Source organism: Fusarium keratoplasticum, chromosome 1 (assembly GCF_025433545.1).
Source record: "Fusarium keratoplasticum isolate Fu6.1 chromosome 1, whole genome shotgun sequence".
NCBI lineage: Eukaryota > Fungi > Ascomycota > Sordariomycetes > Hypocreales > Nectriaceae > Fusarium > Fusarium keratoplasticum.
The window spans coordinates 4,797,975-4,817,303 of record NC_070529.1 but is presented as its reverse complement, the minus strand read 5'-3'; the positions used below and the strand labels follow the sequence as shown (position 1 = coordinate 4,817,303).

Genomic DNA, 19,329 nt, shown 5'->3' with positions numbered 1-19,329 from the left:
TACCTGATACGCTCGAGAACAAAAACTGATTGATTATGCAATTCCAAGCCTATCGATTCATTGCTTCTTTTCATTGCCTGGGAATGCAGGGTAGCTCGGCTGGCGTACAGGATAGGCCGAGGGCTGTGGCGAAACGCAGGGTCACTGTCACATGGCAGGTTTCCCCGCCCAAAAAGATATGGGCAACGGTGGCGATCCGCGGGAGAAGAGACCGAGAGCGAGGCAATGAATGGAGGTCAGCCTAGGCAATTGGATTACGGCAAGCACATGGGTGTTATTCTCAGTTCTTTGATATTCATGTTCAATGAACAGAAAGCACGTCTAGACTCCTACTGTCGAACAAGTTCATTAACACACTCTTCTTTGCCACTCTTCTTTGTCACTCTTTGTCTTCATGACACTCAGCTGCAATTATTAAGCATTCACGACTCGCGCACCATCCTCCAAACGGCAAAAACGGTGAGAGCAGAACATTATCGCACGCATATCATATCAAGCGGGGCGGCAGTGCCGAGGTTGGATCGGTCGTAGCCCCGGGCCCCGTTCGCCCCCCCGGATTTCTCTGCGCCTCTCCTTCCCTTTTAGCCATCACGCTCGTCGCCATTCTATTCCGTCCCCACTTTTTATCTCTGCCAACTTCAATTCTGTCGCGCTTTCCCCCCGGTCGGTCCCCTTTGGTTTTCCATCCTCTTCCTCCTCATCCGTCATCATCACCCAGCGTCCCGTCCCATCAGACGAAATCCTTCCATTGCCTGTACCTCTCGAGCGAACGACGGCCGCGAAGATATCGACGTTGGCAACGGCTGCCCTCTTCGTACTTCCCGAGGCAACTCCGTTGCCCCCGCGCGACCGCGGCAACGCTAGCTGAGGCTGGAAAAACCACGGAGTCAGCCTCCGATCTTGCGTCCGGCTCACCTCCCGAGGTCCACCACCAAAACGTCACGAGGAGCGACCAGCAAAGGCGCGACCTAGGCGGTTCAACATAGACGGCACAGATCTAGATTTCGCGATACATTTCTCCAGGGTCCCCCTCTCCCTTCTTTAATCCTTCATCATGGCGTCCCCGCCCAAGCCCTGGGAGCAACCTGGCGCGGCTACGACTGCAGCTGGTAAGTCAGGATAAACATTTCCTCTTCTCCAATTCCATCTCCTCTTTGGTTCACCTGCACCTGCTTCCCCGCGTCTATGCGCCTGCGTGCTGACTCCTTCGATCCTAGCTGCCTCAGTCTCGCCCTCAACCGCCACTTCAACTACCGACTCATCTGCACCACCTCTCCCTAACCGCCCTTCCTCCCTCACGTCCACAGTCAACCAGAACGCCGCCAACTATAGCCGTATGGCTACCTCTCCCTACGGCTCCATGGGCGGCGCCTACTCGTCGCCCTATTCAAGCCCCTACTCGAGATTTGGGATGGGCGGCTATGGCGGTGGCATGTACGGCGGCTACGGTGGTTACGGAGGAGGCATGTATGGTGGTATGGGTGGCGGCATGTACGGAGGCATGGGTGGTGGTATGGGCATGCCTGGCGACCCCAACAGCTTGACCAACAGCTTCAACAATAGTACCCAAGCTACCTTCCAGATGCTTGAGGGCATCGTCACAGCATTTGGCGGCTTCGCCCAGATGCTTGAGAGCACCTATATGGCTACCCACTCGAGCTTCTTTGGTAAGTTGACTTGTATCAAGAGCAAGCGCAGCAACTAACAATATTCAGCCATGGTCTCTGTCGCGGAGCAATTCGGCAACCTACGAGATACCCTTGGATCAGTACTGGGTATCTTCACCCTCCTTCGCTGGATCCGGACACTGATCGCCAAGATCACTGGCCGGCCACCACCCGCTGATGCGATGGCGCTCACACCAGCTGCCTTTGCGCACTTCGAAGGCCGCAGCATGGGACCTGACGGCAAGCCTCTCCCTCCCAAGGCCAGCAAGAAGCCCCTGCTCTTCTTTGTCCTGGCTGCCTTTGGTATCCCTTACCTCATGTCCAAGATGATCAAGAGCCTCGCTGCCTCCCAGGAGGAGGAGCAGAGGCGCCTCCAGGCCCAGGCGCTCGAATCGCAGCAGCCGATGGATCCCTCCAAGCTCGAGTTTTGCCGACTCACTTACGACTTCCTCCCCCAGCCCAACACCGGCATGGAGCTTGAGGCGCGTAAGGGTGATCTGGTTGCAGTCCTCAGCAAGAACGACCCCTCCGGCAACCCCAGCGAATGGTGGCAATGCAGATCTCGCGATGGCCGCCAAGGATACCTTCCCTCGACCTACCTCGAAGTCCTGAAGCGCCCGACTCAGGAGCCCAAGAAGCTCAAGGCCGCACCGAGCGAGAGCAGCCGCACCAACTCGCTCACAAGCTCAATTGAGCGACCCGAGGAGGGCAAGAAGGAGTATGCCACGGCTGATGGCATGCAGAGGAGCCACTTCTACTCGTAGACTGGGTTTAATTGCAAGAGGAGGAACCGACCTGGCAACGGAGCAACGGCGCCAACTGTACATGGCAACGGCAGGCTGTACGATTCTGTCTGAAGAAGACTCCGTCTCGATCAAAGACGAGACGGTGGGTGTATTGGATACATTGGGCAAAAAAACATGATTACGGAGTTTTTGGTTATTCACGAACATACTAGTTCCTAGCGTTCAGGTTTACTTTGTCTTTTTTTTATTCCTTTATAGCAGATACCTCGAGGAGTTGTGCTCCTCGACACTGATAAACATGGACATTCATTCTTAATTCATCAAACCGACTCCAAGTTGCTGCGCTCTCAATTGTTAAGCCCCTTGTGTCCATGAAGTTGAACTGGATATATAACCTTGCAGTATCTGGTTTAGCAAGATCAATGATACTCATAACTTGGCTGGATATATAACAAGTTGGGCCATGTTTGAGTACGCTAGAACCTCATTACCATATGGCATGTCACCTCATATTGTACCGCTTGCCATGTGCACCCAGGACTGATGAATTTGTGAACTTTTACAAAATATCATTGGCTCGATCATACATATCGGCCCCTTCATGAGGCCTACGATAGAGCTCCGGCTGTCCCTCATGGCCTATCGTGTCGTAAAGGCTCATGTACATACATCATGTCTTCCTCTCAAGCAAATCCGTCCCATGATAGACATAGCAGACATGACAGCCAACCAAGACATGTTCATCATCTTGAAATCCACTTTTCTCTATTTGCGCTTTTGTTCGTCCCCTTAACCCTCAGCCTCATACGCATTCGACTTGTGCTTGGGCTGGAAGTTGAAAGTCGGGTGGACAGGACCGAGGAACATCTCACTGTTAACATGTTAGCATTTGCTGATCACTAAAAGAACCGTAGGGGGCTTGTCGTAGCTGTTACGTACCTGATCTTGATCCAATCTCTAAAGTTGTTGGACGCCATTAGCGTCTCCATTTCGTCTCGTCCCTTGTACTTGGGTGGCCGGTCGTTCAGGCTAGGGGGTAGATACTCTAGCAATCCGACGGGGACATAGCGATGAGCGAAGCTCAGCCACTCGAGTAGGAAGCGGCGCGTGAAGCCGATGCCAAGCTCATCAGAACCCCAGGCGTCAAGGCCGTAGCGCACAAACTTCTCAATGTAGCCGAGACGCTCGCTCGACGACTTGTCCAGATACTGACCCTTCTCAATCTCCTCAAAGATCCAGGGTTTGATAAGGGCACCGCGACCAATCATGACGGTATCGACACGGGCCTTTTCAATGTTCTCATAGTACTCAGTATGTGAGTAGCAGTCGCCGTTGCCGAGGAAGTACATGCGGCCGTCCTTGGAGTTGGGGAGGGAGCTCTCATCGGGCTCGGCGGCTGTGTCTGTGAGGCTGTCCTTCTCCTTGTTGTAGGTCTTGATGAGAGCGGCACACTCTCCAATGTAGCCCCAGTCAGCCTTCTTGGTGTATCGCTGCTCACGGCTTCGTCCATGGAGAGTCAGGGCGGCGCAACCAGGGGCACCGAGGCGCTCACGATGCTCCCGCGCACCGAAGGCCAGCCTGCCAATGAGCTGGGTAGCCGTGGGGCGGTTGTTCCGGATGCCAGTCCTTATCTTGGCAGTGATGGGAATCTCCCCGGACATGGCGTTCATGCCTCGAATCATGCGTTCCATCTTGCCGTGGTTCTCAAGAAGCGCCGATCCACCGCCGGACTTGAACACCATGTCAATAGGGCAACCGCAGTTGAGATCAATGAGGCGAAGATGGGGGCAGTAGCGGTTCAGAACATCAGCAGCCTTGGAGACGACCCAGTGGTTGTTTCCTGAGATCTGGGCACCAAACTTGAGATCCCGGGAGTGATCGTAGTCCTCAAAGATGGGGACCGATCCTGGGTTCATCTTGGGAGGAGTGAGTTCCGAGTCGTGGACCTTGAGGAGGGTCCAGTCAGCCTTGGTTCCCTGGATTAGCGGCATTCCTATGGCCATCTCAGAGTATGTCAGCTGAGCACCGAGCTCAACGCAGAGACGACGGAAAGGGAGGTTTCCTTGCGTAGTAAGGGGGGCCAAGGTAGGAGTCTCGGGACCAAAGTAGAGGCGTCGCTTCTCAGAGGGCTTGAAGGGAGGGTCGACATAGCGAGCACGCAGATCCTCGATGCCCTCGTCGGACTGATTCTTTCGGCGGTTCATGAACTCCTCGCTCAGTTTGGCTTCCTTATTGAGCCAGGTAATGTACTGGTCGGCCTTTGTGAAGTCGGTTCGCTTGCGGTTAAGGTCAATCTTCTTGTCCATGCTGACAATGTTGGAGACGCCAGGTCGCTGCTCCTCGGACTCTTCATCTTGGGGCTCGCCATTCTGGCCGCCATCTGCGGAGGTGTTGATGAGCACCAGCTCCTTTCTTCCGTCCTCGTGCTCAATCTCCTTCATGTGGCTCTTGACAAAGCGGCACTTCCAGCCCGAGGGGCAGTGGCCATGAGCCGTAAACACGGGACATTTGCCGTCAAAAGTCTCAACGTCTCCTCGACGTCCCTCTTCGAGATACTTGCGTAGGTCGTGAGAGAGCTTGCATCGGTCGCCGAACTTGCACTCTCTGGGGGAGAACTCGGGGTAGAAAGCTCGGCTGTTGCAAATGCGAAAGGCGTCATCGAACTTGCCGAAGCTACGCTCTGTGTTCTGGCCCTTTTGCTTCTTCTTGTCCTTCTTGCCCTTGCCAGACTTGCGGTCGTTTCTCTCGCCGTTTGCTTCATTGGAAGCTCCGTTGGTAGCTTCACGTCCTTCGGCGGCATCATCATCGTTCACATCGTCGGCTGAGGCATCCTTCAGAGTGGACACATCAACGAGATACCTTGGTATGATTAGTTTCATCATGTTCAACGTCGCAGGGCATGTTTGACTCACTCCTTCTTAATGGGTGCGACTCCCTTGGTGCGTCCATCAACGTGCTCAGTCTTGGAGTCAGACTTTGACTCTTGAGTCTGCTCCTTCTCACCGTTGGCCACCTTCTCATCCTTGCCCGTGGGCGCGTCGTGCAGACCCTCTCCGGGCACAGATTGAGATGGGACCGAGTCGTTCATCTTAAGTCTCTTCGAAGCCCTCTCTCCATCATCTGCGGCGGTGGTAGTGATGTTACTGGCATCGGCCGCAACCTCGACGTGCTGAGGCTCTGGAGTGACGCCGCCCATCTGGGCGTCTGCCTGCTCGCTCATGATTTCAGCGCAGTGATAGCGATGAGAATCAATACGCTCTATGCATATGCGAGCTAAGCGAAAAGGACCTAGCAGTGGTGAGTGAGGCTGGAACTTGTAAAAGTCAGGGCCGTGAGTGTAAGAGTGAGAGTGGGAGTGGGAGGCGAGGGAGGTGTGAGAGGTGAATGTTTGAAGGGTAAAGCAGTGGGGTTTCTCGAGGAATTGCGCATGCCGAGGAGTCAATTGGAGTAGCTTACCGTTTGATTATCTGACTAATGAAGTTGTTGAAAAACCCGCCAGTGTTGACCTCACGTTTGTTATTGTCAAGAAGCGTTTGTCCTCGAAGTCGAGGGCCCTACAATAGAAAAAAATCTCGATCTGATAGACCAAGCTATGGATGCGCTAGAGGCTCCTTCCCACAGCGGGTTTGGTGGGGCAGGCCGCATGAAGGTCCAGGTCGGGCAGCGGAGGCAGGTATGGACCTGATGTATCAGGTACCCCTCATGCCCAGAGAAACCCTTAAGAGGGTGAGCCACAGGGGTCAACCCTCGCTAACCCTCGCTAAAAAATCAGCAGATACTCGTTGGTTGGTGGAACGTCGTAGTGCCCAAGGTACCGGGGTACATCAGCCTCGATGAGCCCATCCCCCATCTGGCACCCGCCCGGGGCCCTCGACCCCAGGGAATCTATTGTAAGGAAGGTGGCCGCCGCACGATCACACCCTTCGACATCATCATCACCACCACCAGAACCCACGGCGCGTGTCTCTCTCTCCGGCTCTGGCACGTCGCCAATCCGGCTTTGTTTTAGTATTGTACCTTACTTGTGTTTTGGTATTGTTCATCTCTTTTTCAACTGCATTGCTTGCTGCCTCCGTCCTTGACCGTCCCGTCGCCTTACCCCCCACCCACCTCCCTCGATCCCAAGCCAGGCTTACAATCATCTCCCACGGGCAATGAAGAAGGACCTGCGAGAACATGGCGGATTCGGGCAGGTCTTCCGATAAGTCGCCTCTCAAGACCAGGGCAGTGCGAGCCCAGAGGCCCGTTGGCGCTCCCACAGCAGCGAGGCCCAGCTTTGTCGACGATGATTCCGACGACGACGAGTCGAGCGATCCTACGCCCTTGCCCAGGAGTCATACTCCAGGTCATCTTGCCAGCAAGAGCATCCAGGCCAACCGTCGAAAACCCTCCGACCTTTCAATACGTCAACGCTCTCAGTCAACATCACAAGGCGCTTCACAACCCCCTACTTCGTCTGCTTCGAGGCCAGCTACCAAACCACCAGTATCAATCGCCAACGGCGCCGGAGATGGCTCCAGCGACGATCGTCATGCTCGACGGCCCACGGCCATGCGGTCAACGTCGGCAATAGCCAGTCGCACAACTGCCCAAGTCGCGGCGCGATATGGATCCCATACCCCTCGTGCAGTGCGAGGAGAATATACAGCATACCCCCCGCTCCCGGATCCCAGGACGGCGCCCGATGTCCCCGTGGCCCCGGCTTCCGGCATGTACTGGTCCAAGGCGCCCGTATCCGGTGCCCCTCATACGTGCTTAAGAGCGCATACCGCCACTATTACCGGTTCCAACGTCTACGTCTTTGGTGGGTGCGACTCGAGAACGTGTTTCAACGACCTCTATGTTTTGGACGCGGATTCCTTCCACTGGTCCGTGCCTCACGTCGTTGGTGACATACCGGTCCCTCTAAGAGCCATGACTTGCACCGCCGTAGGGAAGAAGCTCATTGTGTTTGGCGGAGGTGACGGCCCTGAATACTACAACGACGTCTATGTTTTGGATACAACAAACTTCCGGTGGAGTAAGCCACGGATTATCGGTGACAAGATGCCCTCAAAGCGTAGGGCGCATACGGCATGCTTGTACAAGAATGGCATTTATGTATTTGGCGGCGGAGATGGCGTACGAGCTCTGAACGATATCTGGCGGCTCGATGTCACAGACGTCAACAAAATGTCATGGCGACTAGTATCTAGCCCTGACAAGACGACCCCAGGGGCCAAGGACTACCGGCCCAAGGCACGGGGCTACCACACGGCCAACATGGTGGGCAGCAAGCTCATCATCTTTGGCGGCTCCGACGGCGGCGAGTGCTTCGACGACGTGTGGGTATATGATGTTGAGACGCACGTATGGAGAGCCGTTCCTATACCTGTCGCTTTCCGCCGTCTTTCACATACTGCCACCATCGTGGGCTCCTATCTCTTCGTCATTGGCGGCCACGATGGCAACGAGTATTCCAACGACGTCTTGTTACTGAACCTGGTCACAATGACCTGGGATAAGCGGCGTGTTTACGGCAAGGCACCTTCTGGGCGCGGTTACCACGGCACGGCGTTATACGACAGCCGTCTTATCGTGATAGGCGGCTTTGACGGGAGCGAGGTGTTTGGCGATGTGATGCTTCTGGAGCTGGCCGTGCATGCGTATTACTCGCAGATCAGCCACTTCACCATCGAGGTCTAGACCACGGCTGGGTGAACTCTTTGGATATTTCAGTGTGTTTGTGCTTGGTTTTACTGTCTACAGAGGGTTGGGTCGAGCGGATATCAAGAGATGGAAGCGAGAGCCTCGGAAAAAAAGAGATATAGCAGGGAGTCGGTGGTATGAGTCCTTTTTGTAGATGAATTTAACATGTTGGTTATTCCCAAGAGCAGACATTTGTTATACCAGCCTGGTGGCTTGCGGCACATCTTGAACTTGTGTTCTGACATAGAGAATGGATAGATCATAAGGAGGGACTATACGGAGCTCTACTTTGCTTCAGAATATGCCGTCCTACTCTAACCTTGCTCTTCGTTAAGAGATGTCAATGTGGATTTGTAGAGGATAGCGAGCCCATTGGTACTCTATAGTAATTTGTCAAACAGCGTAGAATACCTACTCCCTTACTCTTGAGCACGTTTTGCAGGCATGTGTACTTGTTGGTATGGTGTTTTTTTGATATCATCATGTCCACTAAGTATGATACAGAACAAATTCAAATCATTTCAAATCCGCCGGGGCCAATCGCCAGCCGAGGTCATTGCCTTTTGTTACAAGTTCCCGTGCCCCCTTTTGGCCCCCTTGCTTGCGTCCTATTCTATACAGGTAGGAAAAGACGAGAGGTTATTCGAACGTTGGTTTGTTGAGTGAGGCAAGGCCTCACCTTTTTACCAAGAACTATTCTGTTCCTTGGCTGGTAATCATGAAACTCCTAATGTCTCCCGCTGTCATACCCATTCATACTGGGTCCAATCTCGCCGTTCCCTCCTCCTATGATATAGCGCCGATTGGTTTGTAGTTTTTTTAATTAGAGGTGATTCGTAGGGTGTTGGTCGCTAATGTGTGGTTATCGAGCATATGTAGTTGCTCATAGGTTTTGGTCGCTTAGATCTTGGTCTCGGAAGCCTTCTTGGCAGCTAATCGTCGCTCCTCAGCGGCAACCATGTCTGTTTTACTCAATTAGCCTCAAGCTCGGTATTCAGGATGTCATTGTAACTTACCCTTCCAGAGATCCTGTCCCTCGTACTCCTCCTTGTGAATCCTCTTCTCGATGAGGTGCTTGTGCTCGGGGTCATCGGGATCGATGACCATGACGGTCTGCCAGCGGCCGCTGCCAGACTTGGCGTCATTCATCTCAAAGACGGCCGAGACGATGAGGACGGCGAGGGTCAGGCCCTGGGCGTAGACACGGGCCTGGACGACCTTGTTGGCCGTGTTCATGGGGGAGCGGCTGACGAGGGCAAAGGCGAGGCCCATGGAGGCGAGCCACGAGATGAAGACGATGGAGTAGCGGTTCTCCTTGCCATACTCCATGAAGCGCTCGTAGGCGGTCTGGTTCTCGCGCGTGATCTGCTGGACGCGCTGGGTCTCGTCCTGGTAGAAGTTCATGGGGTTCTGCTCCTTCTGGAAGGCCATGGACCAGCGGTCGGCGTTGATGATGGCGCCAAAGGTGCCGGCCGAGGTGACAAGGAAGGTCCGGAAAGGGATGGTGAGGCCTCGGAAGGCTGTGTATCGTCGCGAGGCGAAGAGGACGCCTCCAACGCCGACACCGATGCCAATGGTGCCTCCGATGAGACCGCCCTTGACGACAGCCGCGTAGTGGGCCTCTTCCTCTTCCTTGGTGAGGATCTTCATGTTTGCGGTAGTTGGTAGAGTATTGGGGAGATAGTTGACAAGTCCAATTCGTACGAGAAGCTCGCGTGCGGTCCTTTTTAGATTTCGAGACCTTGGCTGTAGCTTACCCCAGAGAGTGGATGAGGTCGTAATAAATGTCGTATGATAGGGATGAGGTGGTTGCGGTGCCCGCGTGCGGTTCAGGCTCAGCCCAGTGTGGGTCAATTGCAAAAAATGGCTCTCGGAGAGTTATGAAAGATGGCCGATTTGATATGGATGCGTCTGTTGATGCGCAGGCTATCGGTCTTTTTATGAGCGATGGTGTTTTCGATGAAATACAATTCTTCGCGTATCCCGAAGTGACGTTGATGATGACAAAAACCTTGACAGTGTCGTGTGCCGTCGTATGCGAAACAGAGAAGGAATCGACACACACACAGTTCTTGTCTTTCGCTGTGAATGACGACGGGTTTCGGCAATGAATGATGTCAGATTCTTCCGAAGCCGTCCGTTGCAACCAAGACCGAATTATGACCGAGACGCCGAGGGCTTTCAAACTTTTTGGCTTGAGGGAGATAGAAGAGACAGGCGCAGCGCAAAGAGATGGATGCCGAATTCCAACGAGATCCGTGAGAATGAGCAAAGAAGAAAGACATCTCGCTGATAGAACAGGAGAGTCAATATATATCATCCCCTTAACATTTGTTGTCTCTCTCCCCTCGCTTTGCGCACGCACGCGCGCGCGTGTGCGCGTGTCGTACCAAAAGTCTGCCCATCTGCTGATGTCGACATATTCCTCGACAAAGACAGTCTCGAATCCCCAATTCCTACTTTACCCGCGACAACATGATGTTTTTAAACAGTGCAAGCCCGATCCAGCCGCTGGTCGCCGCCGCCTTGGTCCCCGAAATAGCGGCAACCTGTGCGGCATTTTGCGGCCAGAGCGGCACAGCTCTGGGCTCTTATATCGTGTGCCGTCTGCCCTGCCGTAACCCGTTCCAGGCACGGTAACTGTGCCGCTTGACGGGGTCCCTTGCTCGGCACGGCCGCCGACTGCTCGACTGCTCGGGACAGTCATCGAGTATTCATGCTGAATAACAGCTGCAGTCCATCTTGTAAGATCTGACATTGCGGCTCGGTGGATATCATATCCCTTCATTGATGCTCGCTCTCGGGTCGTCGGCCGGCACTGCGTCCTACAGAGCCGCAACTTGGCCGTTCCTCTCTCGGGGACTTTACGCCACCTCGCCGACCAGTTCAAGGCCGTACCGTCCGCGTGCCTTGAAATACGGAATGCCCATCTCCTCGGCTCCGTAACCCCCCAGACGGCTTTCGGAGCCCTCCGGAACATCCCTCATGGCCTGACTTTGGAATCGAGTCGGCCGCCATTGGACCTTGACCTTTGTTGCCATTTTGCCCAAGTATCCAATCTGTACCCAGCAGGAAAAGACAGTGCAATGCCACCAAATCCTCCATCCTCCCTTCCACCAACGACACGGCACCTTCTCTTCACTCACTTCCCGAATGCCGCAAATTGACCTGTCGCCTCATACGAGGAGCGCGAACCGAGGAGAAAAGAGACAGGGCAATCTGGCCAGCTTCGCTTCTTGTCACTGACCTACGGCCAACCCCGTTCCGCCATCAGATTCGATTGTTCGCATGGTCGGTCTGATTTGAGGCGCGAAAGATGACACCAGAGATCCCGTCGTCTTTGCTATCCGTCATTATCGAAAGCGCCTATCGCAACCAGGCGTGGCCCGGCTGCCTCGCAATCTGATTCGCAACATCAACACCAAGCCGTTTTGGTTCTCCTGCAACCCGGCATATCTTTTGCCGTTGTTATCAACGACTTTGGGCAAAACCTCGAGTCATGCGCCATCTGAAGCCATGGTCCTGCTCGTCGTCGCGATTAACCACGTCCATCAGGCGTCTTATGGCACAATGCCTACCTTCTTATTCGCAGACCCGCTCGCAGAGGTCTCTTGGGATGCAATGGCCTTGTCCATAAACAACTACCATTCCAACAAGCACAGTCGTCTCTGGTCACTTCAACGAGCGTTCTGGGAACTCTCCCTGCGCATCATAATTGACAGGACCGCTAAGCAGAGCCCACAAGGCAGAATGCGAGCCCACCACTGAGAGCGCCAGTTGTCAACACCAGCGTTGGTTGTCAACTAGGTAGACATGGGAGGCGGGGTTTCCACCCCCAACCCCTATATCAGAAGCAGTCATGATACACTGGCTTCGAGCCAAGCTGATAGTGTCAGCCGACTTCCGGACCTGAAATGCAGCTACTGTCGGTTTCAACGGCTGGCGCCTTTAGCGATGACGAGCTAGAGCCTTGTCAGATGCGAGTGGACCAGAATAGAGGGCGACTATCGAGACGGATGGAGGGTGTCATGACCGACGCCTTCGCCTATCGAAAAAGCAAAGTGCGGAAACAACACCATGAGAAGTTGGGTATCGTACCGAGCTTCTCGCGAGGGAAACCATCGATGCCCTCTCTCTCCTTGTCGCTAGTTCTCTCTCCATGTTGGCCCTCGAAAGTGCCAAGTGTGGTCTGGACTAGGCTGCGGCTTATTTCCCCTCTCCTCTCCGTCCTCGGCAAGGCTCATCTGGGACATGATCAGCACCTCGATGGCTGGAAAGCTGATCTGCAATAGCGCCGCTGGATGGCTTGCACCTCTAGATCGTCTCAAGGACGACGTTGCCTGCCACGCCTGCCTACCCGCCTGCCCGCATCCCTATGCAAGTCGCCCAACTTCGCTTGGATGCATGCCATCATCTAATGGGAACCAGTAGATCTGCCAAGACGCACTTTCTTTAGCATGGCCTGAGGGACTTGTTCATCCCCCGCGAGGCCATTCGAGACAGCAGCTCGCCAGAGACTTGGCCCAACCGTCGTGATAGTGACCTGCCATGCCCATCTACTTGCTTTATGTGGCTTTAGTTGACGCCGATCCCTGTGTATCTGCATGGCGTAGCTCGCCATCACCATTATGATGACGCCAGTCTCATCAGTGATGCAATTTCCAAATCCCATGATTGCACATGTCTAGTCGCCATGTCTTGGACGTCGGTCCTCAAGACGTGGGGGAGCACCTCCAGAAAGCTGCGGCTTCCGGCGTCATCATGATCCAGCCGCAACGTGGGGATACAGTAACGAGGAGACCGCCACCGCCAGCCGCCGCAGCTTCAACAACGGCAACGGCTGCATTGTACTGAACCAATGCTAGGTGCTGTACAGAGTATGGGGCTCTAACTTGGCGCTCCTGCGCTGCGACATGTCTCAGAAGCCCCAAGCTGCAGGGCAAGCTGATAGCCTTTCAGCAGGTTTCAATGCACCTGGATACACCGACAATAGCCTCAAGGCTATTGCAGTAGAGAGTGGAGGGGGACAAGTCGAAAAAAGGTCACTGATGCTTCGCCCACATGGAAGCGAAGTGCAGACTGTTAGCTCACTGTTGATTGGCACTCCCACAGTTAGGACGCACTGTAGCATCGAGAGACCGTGTCGAGGTAGGCGAGCTGCGAGAGGCTCAATCGAGTGCCTGCATCCAAACGGATCCGATTTGAACTGCGTTATTCCCTTGCCTGGTTGGTTGTGCAGGTCCCATCCTTCCCAGCCGCAGCCGCAACCTCCGCTCGTCGTTCGTTTGTTGATCCATGGTCACGAGACCAACCTCCAAACGTCCTGTAGCCTCTGGTTTTACTGCGAGCTCGGGCATTGTCCTTCTGAAGATTGGAAAGTGATTGGAAAGCGGGCGAACCGGTTCAGATCCCGTCTTGACCAAAAGACGCCGTAAATTAGCCCCCGAGTTAACTTCCTCGGGGAGCGATACCCATTCAGTGGCTCCCTCCACATCAGAGACGGCGTCGTTGAGACTTCGTCCTCGAGGAATCAGCGTGCGCGCGATTACGGTATGGCTGACATATCGCTGTCCTGTTGTGGAATGGGCGACCTGGCAGTGCCTTGGCGCTTTGCTCCATGACGCTTCTGCGCCCACTTTTGGATCCCAAGTGCCTTTGTGCCCTTGAATCCTCCCGAGTCCAGCCCACTTGAGTTTTCAGCCGGACTAGCCTCGGTGGAGGCCTGGACGGGGGCCGGCCGTGAGGCTCGAGGATGGGAGTGGCGTACCTGGATCGGTTTAACAAGATCTCTAAGAGGGCCAGTTCTGCGCTCAAACAATGAGAGGACGCTACTGTAACTGTGGCACGAGTCAGGCAGCTCATGCTGCACGAGGCGGAGGACAATCTCCACTCATCAGCGGTCGGAGACAAGACGGACAGAGATTCCTTGCGGCCGAGGGAGGCATGCTTGAACGGAGAGTGCCCAAATGCGGTTGTAAATTAATAAGTCTCCTGGACAAGTGACGTTTGAGATTCTGGTGCTGCTGCCTCGAGCGCTCGGCGATAACCGTCCAGGGCACCAACCAAGCGCCCATTATGTCTGGACTGTGCTTCTAATGCTGGCTGGCTGACTGGCCGGCTGGGCAGCTGGGGTAATGGCCAGGACGGGGGGTTTGATGGGCTGTCGTTCCTTGGAAGGCGGCCAGCAAGTCCCATATCCCCAAGCCCCAAGGCCCCCAGGTCACGGAGATCGAGGATCATCAAGTGACTGCTTATACAGTTATGAGAGGCCGCCACTCGTGACAAGAACCGCCAGCCGCCAACCGCTTCGTGTCGCCCCTGTTGTGCTTTGTCGTGCGACATACCTACTTGAGTATGATCATCCGGGACTTGATGACAATCCTCACGGCGGCAGCACCAGGCCCGTGGAACTGTCTGACTGGATCAAGATCCGGCGGTGTCAATGGACCCAAAGGGCACCTGCTCCGTGTTGAATGCTCCGCAGCCTCCGTGTTCTCCGAGATTGGAATGCTTGTGTTCAGCCCCGGGGCCTCCGCCATGTTTCCCACGGGAAGCTTCTGTGGAGAGCTCTGCTCCCAGGGTGGCGGGGCGGCGTTGGAGGGGTCCTGACCATGTGAAGGCGTCCAGATGATGATTGTTTTTTTCTTGGCTCTGGTCTGGGCCTCTCTTCTTTTTCGCTGCGAGAGCCGCGGCCAAGGTCTTCGGTCAGCAGCTGAAGTGTCGCTTAATTACCTTGTTCCTCTGCCCATGGGATATGATGGGCCCCATAACCCTGCCGCCCGCACTCCTCATGAGCTTTGCGAGCAATGGTGGGGTAAAGTGGCGGGATGGCCGCAGGAGGACGTGTGAGACTCCAAGTATTCCTCCTCGATTCAGTATATCGATCATGGGTTGGGACCCGACTGCAGATGCGAACAAATGCCGCTACAATCGCCTGTACGCACATCAAGGATGGGCTGACTTGGTGTGATGAATTTCCTAGGATGCTTCTAAGTTGCATGTCATCTCGATGCTCGACCAGGTTTCCTCGCCAGGCAGGAGGGAAGTGAGGCAGGCACAACCGTCGTTGTCTCTTTCCCCTGGGGTCGCTCGAACCTAGATCCTAGATCCCAGTTGAGAATTGAAGTCCGAACCGAGCTAACATCTCGTCCCAACCAAGGCCAAAAGGTACCAAGATCTTGAACGGGTATTTTCTGTCGCATCTATCCCGAGTCCCGATTCCCGAACCCCCAGATCACAATGACCGAGATGTGTGCGCTGCCTCACGGTGTGTTACATCCACGGGTTACAGCACGTTGAGACCACGTTGTGATGTCGACTTGCTAGCGTTAACGCTTTCAGTACGTACAGTACGGTACAGACCAAGTCGGACCATTCATGCACGAAGCGCAGAGGCGCAAAGTATCCGGTGTTGTTGGGTGCATCTCGTCCGTAACTTTCGGCCGGATATCGATGTTGGGCCTAATGAAGATTTGTTGACGTAAACCTCCTGTATGACCCACGTTTTGGGTTCAGCTTAACGCGCAAATCCCAACCAGAAGCAGCCAAAGAACCTTGGAGGGCCAATGGAACCGGCATGGGAACCAGATACACCATCTGGGGCTTTGCACTAGTCGAAACGTGGTGTTCCCATGTGTTGCTAAAAGGGCAGAGGGGCAGGAGGCCTTCCTTGAAGCTCCCTCGGCTTGGCCAACGAGCGGACAGACGCATGTCATCAGTGCCATCCGGCGGTCTTGGTAGTCGAGATGTGATAGGGATGCGATTATGCTTGGCACTGCAATTCCGTGATCGGCTTCTGATAATGACATTAGTTCCTAGTATCAGCCATGGGTAGGGAATGGCCAGGTACCTCCTCGGACACAGTTCAGCTTTTGGTGGAGGACAAGGTGGTCTAGGAAATGGACTCTAGAGGGATTTTGGCATCGAGAAGTTGCGTAGGCACTTCCATATAGTCGGTTTGTAGAAAGAACAGCGAATCACGATAGGTAGATCAACTCGCGGCGATGCTGTATTCTGGCGTTCAGAACATGTTCTATCTCCCGCTCCATCTTGATTCCAAATGACTCGAGCATGAACCAGGAAGATGGTGCCGAGACGTTAGGCAAGGACGCAACTTTGAGCCACGGTCTGCCTTCTCTTAGTTGCTTACTTTGCTCATGATATCGCATGTCTCTAATCGTTTATCCATCCATACAAGAGCTTCGCTGCATCAGCTACTCGAGGCCCACTTGTCCCACTGGTGATCGCCTTTTCTCTTGTCGCTGTCCACGTTATTTTGCTTTTGGAACAACAGGCCGGCCTCTTCTGATGAGCTTCTAGCGCCGCATTGGCTCCAGTCCTAGAAGCCTTCAAGGCGCCGTGGCGCTCCAGGCGCCCACTCGCCTTGCCAGCAGGGCGATACCCGTCCGTAATTAATTCCGTGCCTCTTACCGACCGCTACTGTACGTGACGGAACGGAACCTGGACGAGAGGAGAGGTCAGATGGAAGGCGGCTGCTGATCCCAGTGCCGCTGGTCGTTTCCATGTTTTGGCTGCTCGCCGATCGACCCCCGATGCTCGGAGGGCTCGAGCTTCGCTTTCATTTCCTCGTGAACGCATCATATGCCTTCATTGCCACGGCCCGGCAACTGGTTTTCCATGCATCCAGACAATCGAATGCCCTTGCACAAACAGGCAATTGAGTACTTCTTGGCAATGGCTGTGGATCTCTGTTGATCCACTCAGCTTCCTCCATTGGATTCTCTTCTCTCCACTGGCTCGTGGTTACAGCTCCAGTTCAAGGTCCATGTCGGCACTAGAAGGGAGGTCCTAGCCAGCATGAGCATCATCATAGGCTCTGGCACCGAGTTTCGAGGCTGCTCGGCCCATGTCCATGGGCTGTAGCCGGCCGTGTCGTCTCGAAAACAGGTTCTTGATCCCCTCTCCAAAAGAAACACGGTATCTGCACGAGCTCGACCGCTCGCCTAGGTATGCCTTCAGTTAGAAACAGCCAATGGACGAACAGACCAGCCAGTGCACCAAACACAACCTACACTCACCGCAATTAATGCCACCTGCAGCCCGAGGGTAATGAGATGGATCTCGGCCTCCCACGTTGGCCTCGAGGATCTATAGTTAGGACTCGACTCATGCACTAGCATTATCCCCAAGGCGTGCGGTGAGTGACTCGTGGCCTGCCGCAGGTACCGCAGGACACCTCCCCCATTCACAGATATTCCAACACGAGAGCCTGACGGAGGGGCAGCTCTCCCAAGGACAGGATTGGCGCCCCAAGCTCTCAGAACGGCATCTGCCGGTGTTGCAACAGTTAGAGTGCTTCTGGAACTTGTAATGAAACCCCACTTTCACTCACACTCGTCGTTGATGAAAGCGCACAACTGAGGTTGACAGGCGGCACAAAGCTCAATTGATAGCAGAGGTGAGAGGCGGTAACTGGAGGTTGGACGCGGTAGGTACCCATGCAGACAGCCCGACTCGTAGGAGGTATCGATTTGTTGATCTCAGCTGCAGCGCTGAGCTGGAAGGTACTGAAGGAAGGTACCTCCAGTAAGCTCTTGGTACCTGCCACCTGCCACCTGCCACCTGCCACCTTTCTGCCATGGAGCGCGCCTGCTTCTCTTGCCTTACAAGCATAGGACGCGGGCCCCCACACCAGCCGCCGATGCCCTGGTTGATTCACCCAATCCTCCTCCTCCAAGTTATCAACCCTTGATCCATGCCATGTCTTGATCCCTGGCTGGCATGTTTCTTCTCTTGTTCGTCTTCGGTGCAGTACCTACCTACCTACAGTACCTACCGCGTCACCCGTCATCTGTGATCCATGAACCATCACCTGCGCCTTCTGCTGGGGACCGAGACCTGGACCCTTAATGCTGCTGCGCCTGAACCATCCTGGACCTGGGGAAGACAGGACCCCAGCAGCGGAAAAAGCATGCAGCATTGATGTATGTATCGGATTGGGCTGTCAAGGGACAGCGCCATCATCAATGGTAGAAAGACCGTTGACTAGGGATAGGCAGAACCCAGCCAACACCTTCCGATCGTCCTCCAGACTAAAAGGTACCACTACGTAGTGGTTGGGTGGTTGAACTGGGTCAAGACAACTGCGGGATGGGCCATTACCTTGACGTTCACTCGTCACCTCTCGATTCCAGATCTATCTATGCCCACACGCTATATTATCTTGTACCGACCAGGCTATCCTCGTCTGCTCTCTGGCCATCCTGGCTGACCCTAAGTTCTGGTTCTCTTGACGGCTCAAACGTTGTTGAGTTGCCCAGGCCGTGGTAATGCCGCGCTCATGTTGACAGCTTTCACCCATCATACACATATCACGCATTCCTCTGTCTACACTGCGGTAAATCAGTCTTCTTGAGCGCATACGTCGGATTTTCTAACCAACCGCGTCGGACGAAAGCGAGGGGCAGGAACCGGGACTGCCTGTCTTGCGTCACCAGCCGAACGCTCACTTACACCACCTCAGGCATCATTCTTCCACGCAGGAAGCCCCTGGTGTGCTACGGACCACGCATTAACACACATCGTTCAGGAAGAGTTTAGGACCCGAGAACAGAGCCCCGAATACTCTCTGTGAATAGGCAGATGCAACAGTAAAGTTTTGTGGTAACTCTGCGGCATAGTCTGCTGCTGAACGGAGGGAGGACCCCAAAAAGCGGCAGAGCCAGGCCGCCTGCACGGGTTCATGTTGACAACCTAAACATCAGCCTTCTTTTCTTTGACTCATTCTGTCCGAAATTCACTTTGGGGCACCGACATACTGCTCGAATAAAAAGGACATTGATTCCTGCTGGTTTCCCGTTCGCGTCAAAGACGATATTCATCCCTTTGGAGTCCCTGTTGAACGGCTGCAGTCCAACACAGCACCAGCACTGCCCTAAAAGTGGTGGACTGGGGTCCCTGACGCAAAATCCGCCAAGCCAACCACACCGTCTCGACGGAACCGTCGACGCAGCGAACAGCAGAGCACAGCAGCACCTCGGCGCAAAGGTACCTGGGAATAGTGCCCTACATTTTGACTGACTAGTTCGTGAGGTACCTCCCGACTGCTAGCTGGCTGTCTTACTGACCGACGGCTAATCAGCTACTGTTCACCTTGAGTTGAGCTGTCTCGACGTCGGGAGTTCTGTGCTCTAATACGCAGGGGTCCATATCGACAAGAAAAACGTCATCCCTACCCTCACATCCTTAGCAGAGGTATCGCCAACAAG

At 54.5% G+C, this 19,329-nt stretch overlaps 4 protein-coding genes across 4 annotated transcripts; 2 read left to right on the top strand and 2 right to left on the bottom strand.

Moving 5' to 3' along the window:
* Positions 1-1,054: 1,054 nt before the first annotated feature.
* Positions 1,055-2,431, top strand: NCS57_00142900 (Peroxin-13; the record flags this gene model as incomplete). Its single annotated transcript, XM_053051493.1, has 3 exons — positions 1,055-1,109; positions 1,218-1,667; positions 1,716-2,431. 3 exons carry the CDS (start codon positions 1,055-1,057, stop codon positions 2,429-2,431), a joined length of 1,221 nt encoding a protein of 406 aa, XP_052920008.1.
* Positions 2,432-3,202: 771 nt separating this feature from the next.
* NCS57_00142800 (TRNA-dihydrouridine(47) synthase [NAD(P)(+)]) lies at positions 3,203-5,633 on the bottom strand (the record flags this gene model as incomplete). The annotated part of the gene is made up of 3 exons (XM_053051492.1): positions 3,203-3,284; positions 3,353-5,272; positions 5,326-5,633. 3 exons carry the CDS (start codon positions 5,631-5,633, stop codon positions 3,203-3,205), a joined length of 2,310 nt encoding a protein of 769 aa, XP_052920007.1.
* A 956-nt stretch (positions 5,634-6,589) lies between these two features.
* Positions 6,590-8,098, top strand: NCS57_00142700 (uncharacterized protein; the record flags this gene model as incomplete). The annotated part of the gene is made up of 1 exon (XM_053051491.1): positions 6,590-8,098. One exon carries the CDS (start codon positions 6,590-6,592, stop codon positions 8,096-8,098), a length of 1,509 nt encoding a protein of 502 aa, XP_052920006.1.
* Positions 8,099-9,001: 903 nt separating this feature from the next.
* On the bottom strand, positions 9,002-9,751 carry NCS57_00142600 (HIG1 domain-containing protein; the record flags this gene model as incomplete). The annotated part of the gene is made up of 2 exons (XM_053051490.1): positions 9,002-9,063; positions 9,118-9,751. 2 exons carry the CDS (start codon positions 9,749-9,751, stop codon positions 9,002-9,004), a joined length of 696 nt encoding a protein of 231 aa, XP_052920005.1.
* Positions 9,752-19,329: the final 9,578 nt, after the last annotated feature.